General features: G+C 39.8%; 1 protein-coding gene across 20 annotated transcripts in view; it reads left to right on the top strand.

Annotated features, from left to right (window-relative positions):
- The window catches only part of Ptk2 (protein tyrosine kinase 2), a 223,869-nt gene that overhangs the window by 111,875 nt on the left and 96,994 nt on the right, over positions 1–15,000 (top strand). For all 20 annotated transcript variants that reach the window (XM_031345669.1, XM_031345719.1, XM_031345722.1 and 17 more), the window contains 3 exons: positions 4,233–4,287; positions 10,523–10,663; positions 11,162–11,239. In XM_031345669.1, the coding sequence (XP_031201529.1) occupies positions 4,233–4,287; positions 10,523–10,663; positions 11,162–11,239 (274 nt within the window). The remainder of the gene's footprint in view (positions 1–4,232; positions 4,288–10,522; positions 10,664–11,161; positions 11,240–15,000) is intronic.

Below are 15,000 nucleotides of genomic sequence, written 5' to 3'. Positions count from 1 at the left end.
GTATACACTCCAAGTGGTAATGCACTGTTAAAATTCTGACTTCTCACTGAAGTGGTGTTACTGAGGGTGGAATCCTACCACCTGGAACCATAACTTCTTACTTTGCTTGTTTTTGAGGGGAGGGATAATTTAATCCTTCAGGATAATGGCAAACCCTTGGGTAAGGAGTTACTTATAGGAGGAACATGGCCATCTTCCCAGTGGCTACACCACTGAGGAGAAGGTATCTTTCTCCCTCTTCAGCTTATTAGTTTACATGGACATAGGATTCTTCACTTACTTAGTTCCTCTTCAATATGTAAGTCAGGTATAGTCTAATCAGAGGTCACAAAGGCCTGTGTGCTGTGGTTTGTGGATATGAACATATAGATGCAGAATGAGGCCTCAGGCTTCAAATAGCACCACAGATTCTGGAGCACTGGAGATACATGTGGCTGGAGAGGAGTCCTCCTGCCGAAACTGCTTTTCTGTCTTTTTCCATTCTGGATACCCATGTGGTATCAGTGAGGAAGGCAAGGCATTGAGTTGAGGACATAGGGACTACAACTTTCCGAGCAAGAGTTTACCTGCTGAAGGACAGGACAATTAGTGCAGAGTTGAAAAGTTCTGTACTGACTGGTTTTGTGTGCCAACTTGACCCAGGCTGGAGTTATCACAGAGAAGGGAGCTTCAGTTGGGGAAAGTGCCTCTATGAGATCCAGCTATGGGGCATTTTCTCAATTAGTGATTAGGGCCCCTTTGTGGGTGGTGCCATCCCTGGGCTGGAAGTCTTGGGTTCTATAAGAGAGCAGGCTGAGCAAGCCAGGGGAAGCAAGCCAATAAGAAACATCCCTCCATGGCCTCTGCATCAGCTCCTGCTTCCTGACCTGCTTGAGTTCCAGTCCTGACTTCCTCTGGTGATCAACAGTCATGTGGAAGTAAGCTAAATAAACCCTTTCTTTCCCAAGTTGCTTCTTGGTCATGATGTTTGTGCAGGAATAGAAACCCTGACTAATACAGGTTCCAAGATTGACAGAGGCAAAGGAAAAATAGAACCATTTTAGTCTATCTGAGTAGACAGACATTAAGAGAGTTCTGCAGGAAGTTTCACTGGCTGTCGATCGCAAGTGCTAAATTGGTTGGTTTGAAGCATTGTTAGGTTTTAGAACTTTTCATACTATCACAGGTTAGTTGTTTGAGAATTTTACCTGGGGAAAGAGGAATTATAGGCCAGGCACATAGCTATCTTTCCAGTCTTTGAAGGCCTAGGAAGAAGGAGCTCGAATGTAACACTAGCCTTAGCTACCTAATTAGTGTCTTTACAAACAAACAAACAAACCAAGAAACCTTTTAGAAGAGCAACAACTAAAATGAAGGCATCTTTCAGGAGAAACCAGATGAGCACAAGTTCCCATAGCTTAAGCCAAAATAATCTGAATATAGAGTGCATGTCACAGGAACCCTTTTTGAAACTGGGGGTCAAACACTTGGTATTGCTTCTAGGAAAAGGCTCTGAGGTGTCTTGATGCTGTGTCAGTACTGTGGGCCATCTCTCTATGCCTGTTCCCCTATTTGAGGAACTGTGGAGCTTATGTGGTTGTCCCCATGGAACCTGTCTTCATTCCCAGTATTATTGTTACTCATCTCTGTCCTTATTGAGAAACCTTCAGGTGCACAGGGCAGGAAAGGAACTGAATGTTTTGTGGTCACCAACACAGCTGTGTACCTTGGCACTCAATGCTGAGGGTGGTGGAAACATTCTGGGTGTCTCTGCCCTATCCAGTCAGTAGGCATTTTCCACATGTGAGACTCTTGAACACTGGAGATAGAGCTGCAAAAACCAGGAGCAGAACTTCTAATTTAGCTAATTTACATATAACCATTTGCTACAAAGTTGAGCAGTCCCACTCTAACCTGATATTATTGACCTGTTGTTATCTGTGTATGTCCTCCATAGTAACACTGAAGCAAGGGAGGAGCCTAATAATTTAGTGTTTGACCTGGGGGATTGCAATTTGGCAGTGTTCTCAAATTGTCCTTTGAGTTTGGTTTTGTTTGTTTGCTGTGGTTTTACTTATTTATTTTTCAAGACAGGGTTTCTCTGTGTAGCCCTCGCTGTCCTGGAACCCACTCTGTAGACCAGGTTGGCCTCAAATTCAGAACTCCATGTGCCTCTACCTCCCAACTGCTGGGATTAAAGGCATGCGCCACCACTGCTTGGCTGTGGTTTTATTTGTAATCAGATGGATTTAAATGCATTCAGGATATACCTTTTGGTTTCTACTAATATATTAGAGTTACACTAAAAGCCATGGTTCTGTTAATTTATGTATGTTTATTTACATATGGGACAATTATATAGGGTTTGGGCTTGAGACATGAAGTGAAGTTGCTATGGAGCAGTTCCCTGGCATGTAAAACCATAAAACAGCATGCCAGAGCCAAGAAGGTGACTTTTGGATGAGGTAAATTGGTATAACAAGGAGTCGATTGATTTAGGTGCTGCTGCTCAGGTTATAGGCTAATGAATTTAATTGGATAGAAGGCCAACCATACAAACCACATGATTTCTGTGAGTTTGACTATAAAGTGATTGTGAAACAACTCCTTTTTATTGATAATTCATATTCAGTTAGTTTTCCCTCTTGTACCTCTGAAGAAAGACACCTGTGCATTACCTGAAGTTTTCTTTTGTCCTTGGTCCTTTTCTGTCTTTCCATGATTTCCTGATCTCATGTCTTCAAATGTGCATTTCATCTTCCTGGAAAATAGTGCCATCTAGTGGACAAACTGCTAGTTCAGCACACAAAGTAGGTAGTAAATTTCAAACACAAGCCCAACCAACTTTTTTTTTTTTCAATCTGTTTGACTAAGTGTTCTGAGGTTTTTAATAATAGCAGGTCTGAGTTTGTAGCCCAACTTATCAAAATTGTTGGGATTTCTGACATTTCTACACATTTAGTTTTTGAGCCAGGACTATTTATTATTCCTTTTCCTATTTTGTGACGTAGAGAAGAGGAAATGTGATTAGGGAATGAGTTAATTAAAGTCAAGGAAAAGTGGGCTTTGGTAAGTCACACCTTTAATTTCAGTACTTGGACAGCAGAGGAAGGCAAATCTCTTGAGTTCAAGGACAGCCTGGTCTACAGAATGAGTTCCAGGGCAGCCAGGGCTACACAGAGAACCTCCCCTCACCCCTCAAAATGAGTCAAGGAGAAGAAGCAATTAACACTTCAGATAAATTTAAAAGGTTAAAAGGTTTATTGTTTACTGCTCTAGAGCTGGTGTGAACCTGGGAGAGTAACCCTTAAAGATGAGGCAAACCCAAGTCTGAAGCAATAGCCAACTTTATTTAGAGCATCTAACAATTTATACTGTGAGGGTTAAGAGTCACATGAGTAAAGTGTCCAGTCACAAGGGTAAGCTGCGTGTGGTAGACAAACCACTTATGGAAAAACCACTTTTTCTCCAGAGAGGCATATAAACAAATAGCAATTACCAATTGTAATAAATAACCTAAAGTAAATTCCTGTCTGCTACATTTGGGAGGGGCACAAAAGCATTTTTCAAAGACAATTTTGTATTTTTGAAGAAATTGAAACTATAAGACTTTTGTCTTATTTTTTCACATGTACTCAGAATTCCCCTCACAGAGCTCCATTGTTGGACTGTGTTCTGGCAGGTTATGTTTTAATTAGGCCAGTTGAGGAACTAATGTGTATAAGAATAACCTCGGGCTGGTGAGATGGCTCAGTGGGTAAGAGCACTGACTGCTCTTCCGAAGGTCTGAGTTCAAATCCCAGCAACCACATGGTGACTCCCAACCATCCATAACGAGATCTGTGTCCCTCTTCTGGTGTGTCTATATAATAATAAATAAATTAAAAAAATAAAAAGGATAACCTCTGTGCCACACCTGAGAAAGAACACTTTTATTACATACTGCCATTTGCAGTAAGGCAAATAGGACTTTTTCAAAAAGGACTTCAACAGTAGAGGGGAAACAACCTAAGATTTTTATTGAAATGAATTGTAATCATGTTTTTGCATAGCTACAAAATAATTTATCTTCTTCCATGAGCATGCTGATTGGTTGGAGCTTGATTATAATTGGTTCTTTTACGAACAAACAAGAATAAATAAACTACTTTTGCATTCTTTCAAGTATGTTATTACTGATTGATATTGTTATTTGGTGGGGTTTTTTTTTTTTGATGCTATTATTTGCTAATATGCTTCTTTTTATATTTCAGAAAAGATGTTGGTTTAAAACGATTTTTTCCTAAGAGTTTACTGGATTCTGTCAAGGTAATTAGAGTCTGCTTTATCATAATTCAATATGAAGCTCTGCATGTATGCCTTTCCTACTGAAATCTTACCTTTAAGAAAGTGAAATTGTGCATTTCCCCCTGACATGGTAAAATTGCAATGGCAAAATGTGACTGTGTAAGAGTCTGTTAACTTCAGGCAAGTAAATTTTCGCAGCTTCGGCCTTTCTCCATAGAATCATGGCTTTACTTGATGATTGTAATAAACACCTAAATGCAAAACTAGAAATAGTTCATGCTGTAACCCTGTAGCCAAGGTTCACCAAGTCTTGAATACTTTGATACACAAAAGAAAAGGAATACTGCTTTAAAGAATCATAGTGAATCATGAGCACTGTGTGTACACACCTGTGTGTGTGCATTGCTGCATCACTGGTATGCATGTATGTCTTTGTTCTGTGTGTGCATTTATCATTGCTGCGTCTCCTGTGTATCACTGTATTTCATGTTTTTCTGTGCATGCATACACCACTCAGTCCTCTGTTTGTGTGTCTATGTGTGTGTGTCCACCATTAGGTCTGATTTTGTGTGTGTGTGTGTGTGTGTGTGTGTGTGTGTGTGTGTGTCTGTTTGTATTTACATCACTGGGTCTAGGTGTGTGTGCATAAGTGCTGCATTCTTTGTGTGTCTGTCACCGTTTCCTTTGTGCATGTTTGCATTGCTGTACTCTACATGTGCACAGTCTAATGGTCAATATCTATTACTACCGTGTGGTTTCCTGGTGGCAACTTTGGAAGTAGCCTCCATGTAATCCTATTCCAGCAGTGCTATCATTGGAGACAGAGGAGATCTGAGTGCTATTTGCTATCCAATCCAGAGCACCTCTACAAACAACAGGTTATGGAGGGAGAACATAGGATTTGGTCCAAGAATGGTTCCATTTGCAGCCTCTCAGTGTGGGGCATGACCTCTTATTTCTGCAACAAAGAGTCTTCTGTAGGGATGGTGTTAAATATAACTGATAAATAAATATATTTTAATTCAATGCCCGTCAGGTAGCAGTTCATAAGCAACAGCTATTATTGCTTTTACTTTTTATTATTACAAAGATTTTTTTCTCCCTATTATCTGAGGCTCACACAGGCTAAAGCATGCATGCTAAATAATGTTGTATTCTGGTTCAGGAAATTGGCCCCATAGCCAAACTGTCTTGTAAGAGTCCTGGCTTCAGTGTAAATCAACCATGAATTTGGGCAGGTGACTGAATCCTTCTGTTTTTATATCTGTAACATAGACAGACCAGCTTCTGACACATGATGTCTGTGAAAAGCCAGTGAGTCAGTGTTTGCATTCTTAGAAGATGAGCTCTGTAGATGTTTCTAGCATGAGAAGATGTCTAATATGATAGCAAGCATGGTGAAAGACTAAGGACTACACCTCTTAGTGCATGATTGGGATTCACCAGCACAGGATTCTTTTCTTGCCAGTAAAGCTGGACTGTGTTCTGTGAATGTGGTCAGTGCTGTCCAGTGGGCTGGCAGGTCACTGTGTTGGTGCCGTTTCTTATGTGAAGTCTGTGACAAAACCCTATATCTATGCCTGGGTGCTGCCTACTTTCTGGCCCATTACTGTGGTACCTGTCTTCTTCCCCTCTTCTGACGGTTGACAGCATGGTTCCTTCTATACACAGTTCTGAATGATATCACAGGAAAAATAAATGCAGACAGTTCTGCAAGTGCAGCAGGTCTTACAGTGAGCAATAAGAAAATGTACCCTTTTTAGAATTTAGGCTCTGTTTGAGGATTCTATTGTACTTTTCAATTTTCCATTAAAATTGAAAAGTAAAGCACTAGAAACAAGTTGTTAGGAATCTAATTCTTTCCAGCGCCTGTCTGATACAGAGCCCACTCCTGTAAGTGTGGCAGAGGCTGGGAGTACAAATGTAGAAGATAGAGGACAAAACTTTTAATCAAGTTTGTAACTTCTGTGAGGGAGCTAGAAAATGGCAGCTGTGTTCCTCAGCAGTCTTGGCAGTCTTCTGGAATAGGGAGAACCTCAGTTTATCTGAATTGTTCAGTGTGAAGACTACAAAGGCACGGAGCAGAGTTCCCTACCTCAGCCTGAGATAGCTCAGGAATAATTCTGTAGAGGCATGGAAACAGGGTAAGCCACAGTGTTTACAACTTGACATGGCTCTAGCCAGCATTCATTTAATGGTTGTGTTTTATGTCAGTAATTCTCAAATGACAATACCTTTGGTGACTTTTGAGAACTGCTGTCTCCTCATATTTTCATGTGTAAAAGACATCACAAGTGTGACTGCCGTCTTTGGAGTCTAAGACGGAGTTTTATATTTATAAATATTCATTATACTGAAAACAGGGACTTGAGTACAGGCCGTGGGTGAGTGCCTGCCTGTGTGAGGCAGATATTGATGGAAACTCAGTGGAACCTGGTCATGTCCTGGTTCTCCTGCTCTGGCCTCCCTGTTCGCAGTGATCATGCATGAATGGAAAACATTTCTCCTGTCTAGACTCTACTCAGTATCTAAGGGGCTTATTTTTCTTTCTGAATTTGTAATTTTGTAGCTACTTACTTGTTTGGTTTTTTGTCTTCATATTTTCACACAGTGAGTTTGTCTATCACTAGTATATTTGATAGATCTTATTTGAATGGAAAATGAAAGCTACCTAACAAATAAATAGTGCTGGAGAAGAGTACAGGGAGAGGGACTCCTACTCTGCTGCTGCTACTGCACTGTTGAGGCTTTCCGAGCTCCTCCCTTCTTGGCCTCTTGTCCGAGCTCCTCCTGCCTGCTTTTCTATGGAATCTAGGGCTGGATCTGGCAGTGTGATGAGGGCTCAGCTCTGTTTAGTAAAGTACAGTCTGCATGTGATGTCTATGGCCAGTGCTCTCTGTGGGCTTAAGTGCTGGGGCCAGAGGCTTGCAGCTTCTACAGTAGGGGAATAAGGAGAACCAGATAACAAGACAGATTGAAAGCCAAGAAAGAGTGGTCAGAGGATGGAAGGGGTACTTACTGGTAATGCTTGGTGGTTTTGGTGGCTAAGGGTCTTAAGGATTTATAGGAAACTGACTCAGAGAAGTGCTTTTATGCTGCTGAACATTGGGATATAAGTAGAGCTAATTTTTAGCTACCATTCTCTGTAGATGTACCAGTCACAGTTTTGAAGGTTTTGAGAACCATTTTCTTTAAATGCTCTCTTTCAAAATTTTGAAAAAAATTTATCACTTAGTATATGTATGTACATACATACATGTGTTTTATATGTTAGCACATATGCACAAATGCTTGTGCACACTTGGACATGCCACAGAACATACATGAAAATCACAATACAACTTATAGGAGAACCTTTTACTATGTGAGACCTGCCTGGGCATCAAATTGTTGAGTTGTTAGGCTTATTGATTATTATTATTATTAGAGTTATTGATGTGATGAAACACTATGGCCAAAGGCAACTTGGGAAGGAATGAGTTTATTTGACTAGTATATCCTGACACAGTCCATTGAGGGAAGCCAAGGCAGCAACTCAACCTGTGAAGGAACCTGGATGCAGAGGCCATGGAGAGGTGCTGCTGACTTTCTTGTTCTTCATGGTTTGCTCAGCATGCTTTCTTATAGAATCTTGGACCACCAGTCCAGGATGGTACCACCCAAATAGGCTAGGTCTTCCTGTATCAATCACTGATTTTAAAAAAGTACTTTACAGGCTTGCCTACAGCTTATAAAACCTGTAATGAACATGTTATGAAGGCATTTTCTCAATTGAGGTTTCCTCCTCTCAGATGGCTTAGCTTGTGTCATGTTGACATAAAACTAACCAGCACAATAAGTTCCTTTACCAACTGAAACATCTTGGCCCTTTTTGTTGATAAGACAATCAGTTTAATTTTCTAATGTAAGTACTGTTTATTTCTTAGACAGCTTTAATCAGGAGAGACAACAGCCTTAGTCCAGAATTTCTCCCCATTCTACATAAATTCCCTTGACAGCTCTAGCAGGCTTCTCTATACTCTGGTACCACTGTAAAGCTGTTCCCATGAAGCTGTATAGCACCTATTACACACAGTAGGTGTAGACAGTCTCTCCTTGATTAACAACCATAAGAAATACTGCAATAAGAAATACATATCCGAGCTCTTGTTTGTTATAGAGTTAGCCATATTGAGTGGCTAGGGTTTTTTTCTCAAAGTGAAATTGTTTTACTTAGATTTAAATTTCTAGAAGATTGTTTATAGTTAATGTTCCCATTGAATGGTTGAAAGATATTATATCCTGGTAGAACTTGACTGAGCTGTGATGTTTCCAAGAACAGAAAAACAGGCTGCACATGCCTTGGGTACTGAGAATCACGGGCAAAGTCTCTAAACGTTTCATATGCATGATTAAAATCACCACACCAGTAACACTAGTAAACCCAAGGTCAGGGGCACTCTATAGTTCTCATCATTCCTCCTCAAAGTTATTAAGGTCATGAGTGGTAAAGAGGCAGGCTACCAGGCTGCCAGTTGAGGAGACTAGCAAGAAGAATGTGTATACATTCTGGATGGGAATTCAGGAATTGTGTCATTATTGTGTTTGGTTTTTGTTTGTACATGGGGCAGGACTGAAGAAGTTCTGCCTACTATCTTAACAGCTCTATTGTAGATTTAAACCTAGATAGCTGATCAAAACAGTCAAACCTTAATGTATCCCTGTATCATTCACAGCAGAAATCCAATTTCAAAACTACAAATGTTGAAAGAACTCAGAGAGTCTATCTAGTTCCCAAGTGAGTCAATAAGATAGCTTCCTAGAACACTGTGTGAAGACTTGAGTTTGTATCAGCCATAGTGGCTCACGCCCAGGACTTGGGTGCTTGGTGGCTAAGGTAGGACGATCTCAAGTTCAAAGCCAGACTAGGTACATATTAAGACCTTAAAACCATGCAAACAAGCAAATAACAGCAACAACCATAACAACCTTAGTTCTTTTGTTAAGATAGCTACTGCCCACCTCTACCTTCAGCTCCACCAGCTTCTGTGACGAGTCCACTTGAATTCCTAATATTACCTAATGTGAACCAACCCTTTGCCTTCCATATTGTTCCTCCCAATTTTTGCCCTGTTAGTTTAATACCAGTTCCATAATAAAATAAGAATGTGACCACCTGTGACTCCTTTTCTTCTTCTGTACCTACATACATTGCTGGCTCCTGCCTGAGTTAGTAGAATGCCTCCAACTTATTTTTCTTCTCCTACTGTTGCTATCCCTGCCAAAACCTACTTGAGAAAATACCACTTCTTCAGTCAGAGTTACCCAAGGAAGTACAGTCAGGGTTAGCAGTGTAGAAGCTAAGTCTATCCTTGGCCTACATTGGTCCTTTTTACTCAGACTTCAATGTGTGGTTACTGTTTCCTTGCCTCCCTGGTGTCTCATACACTGAAGATCAGGAGCTTGGTCCCTAGGAAGCCCTTGCTCCATTCCCAGGTATTCAAATAACAGGAATAGAAGTCAGTGGTTATCCATGCAAGGTAGGTGCACTGTATCCATGCACTGTAGGTGGTGGGTTTTCTCCCCTCTGCACATGTAAATGAAGCCACAATGAGCTGTCTTCTAAAAGCATCTGTTTTACGCATACAGATTGTTTATTCTCTTTGTTACATAACAAAGAAAAGATACACAAACAGAAAGATAAGATTTCAACCTCCCTAAATTAGCTCTATACAGTGGTTTATAGGTTGCATAGAATAGTTGTGGAAGTATACACCACAATTTGTATTTTGTTGAATGAATGATTTTGAAGATCCTTCTTATTGCTGAATGTCTTCAGTCTTTATAAAGAGTAGTGCTCTGAAATTTTACTTTTTAGATCCAATAACAAGGAACTTTTATAGGTAATTATTTGTACACTTTCAGAAATGATACTGGAACATGTGAGTGCCTGTGTTTTCCTTCATCTTTTTTGTTTCTGGCCCACATGCCCCTGTGGGACATGGTTTAATGGCAGCATGGCATATGTTTAATATGCATGTTGTTGCCTTAAGCTTCTGTTGAATAAAGTTGAATAAAGCCCTCTATTGCTAAACTATACCTTTCAAACTGGCCACAGGGCAAAGTTTGTTAATGTGTACTTTATAACAGGTAATGCTCTACTGCTTATCTGACTGAGTTTTGTAGGAATGTAAAAGGTATCAATATGCAGAGTTTGTTTGTTTTTTTTCCTGTTGGTTGACTTGAAACCATATTTTTCTAAAATTTCATCATTCAGGCCAAAACACTAAGAAAGCTGATCCAGCAAACATTCAGGCAGTTTGCCAACCTTAACCGAGAAGAAAGCATCCTGAAGTTCTTTGAGATTCTCTCTCCTGTGTACAGATTTGACAAAGAATGCTTCAAGTGTGCCCTTGGGGTAAGTGTGGAACCTTTGAAGATGGGAATAGTTTAATTTTTTTTATCCACATGTATCTATATTTCTTATTGAAAGAAAAATTTGTCATAGTTCTTATACAAAAATATTGCTTGACAATTACAGGGGAAAGCAGGAAGAAAGATCATTAATTAGATAATAAAAAATCATATTTTAAATAGCATTCCATTGTTCATAAGTAGGTGTTTTAAATTCTGGCCTGCAATTTGGTTAGCTCTTCTCCAAGTGCTAGTTATCCTGTTGAGATAATCTTCCTAGAGAAAACAATGACTTCCTAGATTCAATAGTAACCATAAGTAGTCTTGTTCAGGCTCAGTAGTTCCTGGGTCATTGGAATTATATATACTTTATCTTATTTGATTAGATAGATTAACACAAACTTTTTCCAACCCAAACTCCTTGAATATACTTATGGGCTAATATCTAAAATCATTTTTTTCCTTCTCGTACCTCTGTTCCCACCTGTTTGCTCTTCCAAAGTCAAGTTGGATTATTTCTGTGGAATTGGCGATCGGCCCAGAAGAAGGGATCAGTTACCTGACAGACAAGGGCTGCAATGTAAGTCAGCTCCTGGGAGGGCAAATGGATTTGGTTGTGGGCACAGACAAATGAACTTGAGGACTGGACAGGGCATTCATGTGAGAGACTCCATTCTGCAAGGAAACTTCATTTATTGTATTGCTAAAGTGTAGTGTTGGGAGATACTTAAGCCTTTGGAATGCCTTAGACTTGAAGGGAAATGAATCAGACAAACTAGGTGCGTGAGTGAAAACTGACAGGGGCTGTTCCAGCTTATGTTGTGAAACCTTATTTTTTTTCATTGCAATTTTGAGGACCAAAGCCAGGATCTTACACACTCTAGCCAGGCACTCTGTTCTGACCTACACTATAATGTTTTTAAAACTAACTTCTAGATGTGATTTTAGTAATCTTTATAACCTAATTCCAGAAAAATTACCATAATTTTAAATTCTGAATTCACTGTTGCCCTTACTTACCTCATTGAGGGAAACTGCTGACTAGAGAGAAGTCCTCAGGTTGTCTAACCAGTATGTGCTGCAGCAAATGCTTTTGAGTGCATGCTTGTACCAGGGGTTTGCTAGGAAGGCCAAAGAAACTGCAGCTCTTTGATGGAGTTCATAGTCAGGCAGGCATGTGTTGAATCTGTGCCACATGATGATGAATACAGGTTGAATTGTAAGGCCTGCCTTACAGTTATGGTGTTGAGGATGTGAACCTGTGGTTAGACAGTTTGGTTCTGATATCTTTCTTGCAGGCTTACACTAACAGGTGTGCCTTTTTTAGTGGAATGGGTTTCTGATCACAGGTTTGTATTTGTGCTTGGTATGATTTTCCACATGTACTCCTTGCTGTCTATTCCTACTTTTTTTTGCTTCTGCCCTGTAGTTCTTTCTTGTTAGTAGTTCCTGTTCCCACTGTGCCCACACTTAAATGACCAGCAATGACCAGCAACTGTTCTGTGCTATTCTCCTCACTCTTATCTATTGGATAGAAATGGATCTTAGTAAGCACACATTCTGCCTCTTGTGCATCTTGCCTGTGAGCCTGTCTTCCAGTCCATCTAGCAATGATGGCTTAAAATGGGAGTGTCTTAGTCACCGAACTTTCCAATTTCTTCCTTAAGACCATGTAGAAATAAGTGTTTGCTTGTTTGTTTGCTTGTTCATTCATTCATTTTTCATGTCAGTAAGTAGTTACATGTGCCCATGTATGTGCACGCAGAGGCCAGTGGAGGACATCTTTCTCCATCACTTTTCTCCCTAATCCCTTGATGAGACCTGGTCTCTTACTGAACCTAAAGCTCATTGGCTAGGCAAACTGGCTCTTGCACGCCCAGGGTCATCCTGCCTTGTCCACTCCTCTTCCCCTGCAGCTCTGAGGTTACAGGTATATATTGCCATGCCTATCCTCTTTCCATGGGTGTTGGGATTTGAAGTCATGTCTTCATGCTTGTACAGCTATCAGTCTTGGCTATTGCACCATCTCCTTAGAGTACAGAAAGATTGTTCTTTTGCATGTATTTCTAGAAACTGTTACTTTCTCTCTGGTGGAAGAGATTCCAAGTGATAGAACTACTGAATGCATTGCAAAGCATTTTAACTTGTAAAGAAGTTACCAGTTTGCTTTTTAGAAATGCTGGGAAACTTCTCTCATTGATAGTGTAGGCAAGAAGTTTTTCTACTCCTAGATTCCACCATTTTTATAGTTCTTGTCATTCTTCTCTTTCATTTGTTTTATTATGTTTCTGTTTTGGGTCTCACTTTGTATCCTAGTCTGACCTTGATTTTCTGTGTAACCTAGGCCATCCTTACACTTAGTGGAAACGTTTGGTCTCTGACTACCCAAGTGTGGAAATTACAAGCTTGAACTCCCACACTTGGTTTTATTTTCATATTTGACTAAGCTGAAAACATGTTTGGTTCTTCTGTCAATCTCATATAAAGCAAACATCCTGGGAATGGAAGCTGTTCAGCCTTATCCTCTCTGCTACCTCTCTGAGGTTACTGCTTATATTGTAACTGTATTTGTACCTGTGTTACCAGAACAGATGTCCTTTTCTTTGTGATTTTTCTCCTCACAGGTCCAGGAATCTGAGATATTTTTCTTTGTCCTTCCTTCCCTCACCCCCCCCCCCCCCAAATCTCATAATTGCTATTACTTTAAACATACCAATCTCAGAACTCGAACCCAATCCAGTTACCTCTCCACTCTGTCTTGACCTGGGATCATTGATTAATTTTGCAATAAATGCTACATCACAGAAGAAAACAGAATGGTATTTAACCCTGAGACTCACCATGACAAGAACTTGAACCAAAGAAACTGTAGATCCACCAATGAAAAGTAAAAATGATAGTTTAGAAGAAAACAAATAACAGTGGTAAGGGCATTCTCCCCCCAATCTCCCTTTCCCTGAGACAGGGTTTCTATGTATCTGTAGTTGGCCTAGAACTAACTTTGCAGACAAGGCAGGGCTCAAACTCATATTTACCTGCCTCTGTTTCCAACATAGTGCTGGGATTATAGATGGGTACCACCACATCTCTCATGGATGAATTTTTAAAAACATGATATAAAAATGATAACTCTGTAAAACTTTTGATAAGTTATGTTAAATAGAAATTAAGAATTTAAACAAAAGATGGGATAAAAGCTAGATATTTGTGATAAATGTATTTGCTAACAGTGCCTTAGCTTAAAACTAAAAAATCATTATAAATAGAAAAAACACAGCCAACCTAATAGATTTCCAAATGATCAGTGCATAGATTAAGAGTACACTCTGCACTTTCCATCTACTACATCGATGGTGAAAACTGAGGGGACAGGACAGATGCACCAGCAGGACCACTTAGTCCACTGGGATGGAGTGTAAATGGCATACCTCTTTAGAAAGCCTGACAGTGTCCAGTCATCTATGACTTCATGAGTTTTAGTCATAGCCTTCAGATTCAGTTTGTAGTCATTTTTTCTTGCAAGATTTTTTTGTCTATCATTTTACATTTAAAACCTTTTTTCTATCTCTGGTGTTGTAACATAGTTCAAGATGGTGACCTCCTCCCCTCCCCCGCCCCCATTTTGTGTAGAGGTAAAGATGAAAAATGGAGTTTAAAGAGCTCAAAAGGACCTGTTCTCGTGTGCATTGCAAAGCTACCATTATCTTGACAGTGGCTTTATGACTTTTGGGGTCATTCATATCTGTGCCTGTGTCTCTTGGTGAAGCAGTAATGATTACAGCTATTGAAGAACTAAAGGAATTGAGAAATTAAGGTGCTTATTCCTGCCCTTTTACAGCCTAAACCTGTAGAAAATAGTCGCCTTTGTTGGTAGGTTTCTGCCATTGTTGTGAATATTGCAGGTGAGCAGCTGTGTATGGCAGCACAGATACTAACCAGGTTACCCATGAATGAGCCATGACTTTTGTCATCTGCTGCTGCTTCTCCTGTTCTACTGCACTGATGCCAGTGTCTCTTCCTGGTCTAATACACTATCAAATTGATCGCTTGGGTTGATGTCTGGCCCAGTGGATTCTCTTTTGATGTGTTTTTTTTTTTTTTAATTAAAAAAATTGTATTTACTTAGAAGCATTCAGAATGTCAACAAAACAGCCGCAATTTTTTTTTTGCAATTACAGAGTGGTATTCAGTTAACAGAACAACAATTATCTTCGTATAAGCTGCATCAGAGATAACTGAAGATGAAAAAAAAACCCAAAAGTAAAACCAAAAGAAAACAAAACAAAACAAAACAAAAACCAAACTACTGTCCCCATATATAACTAATTTGTGCTGTGCACC

This window comes from Mastomys coucha, unplaced genomic scaffold (assembly GCF_008632895.1).
Source record: "Mastomys coucha isolate ucsf_1 unplaced genomic scaffold, UCSF_Mcou_1 pScaffold11, whole genome shotgun sequence".
NCBI classification, from domain to species: domain Eukaryota; kingdom Metazoa; phylum Chordata; class Mammalia; order Rodentia; family Muridae; genus Mastomys; species Mastomys coucha.
Note: the sequence above shows the minus strand (reverse complement) of the source record. Positions and strands in the feature narration are given on the sequence as shown.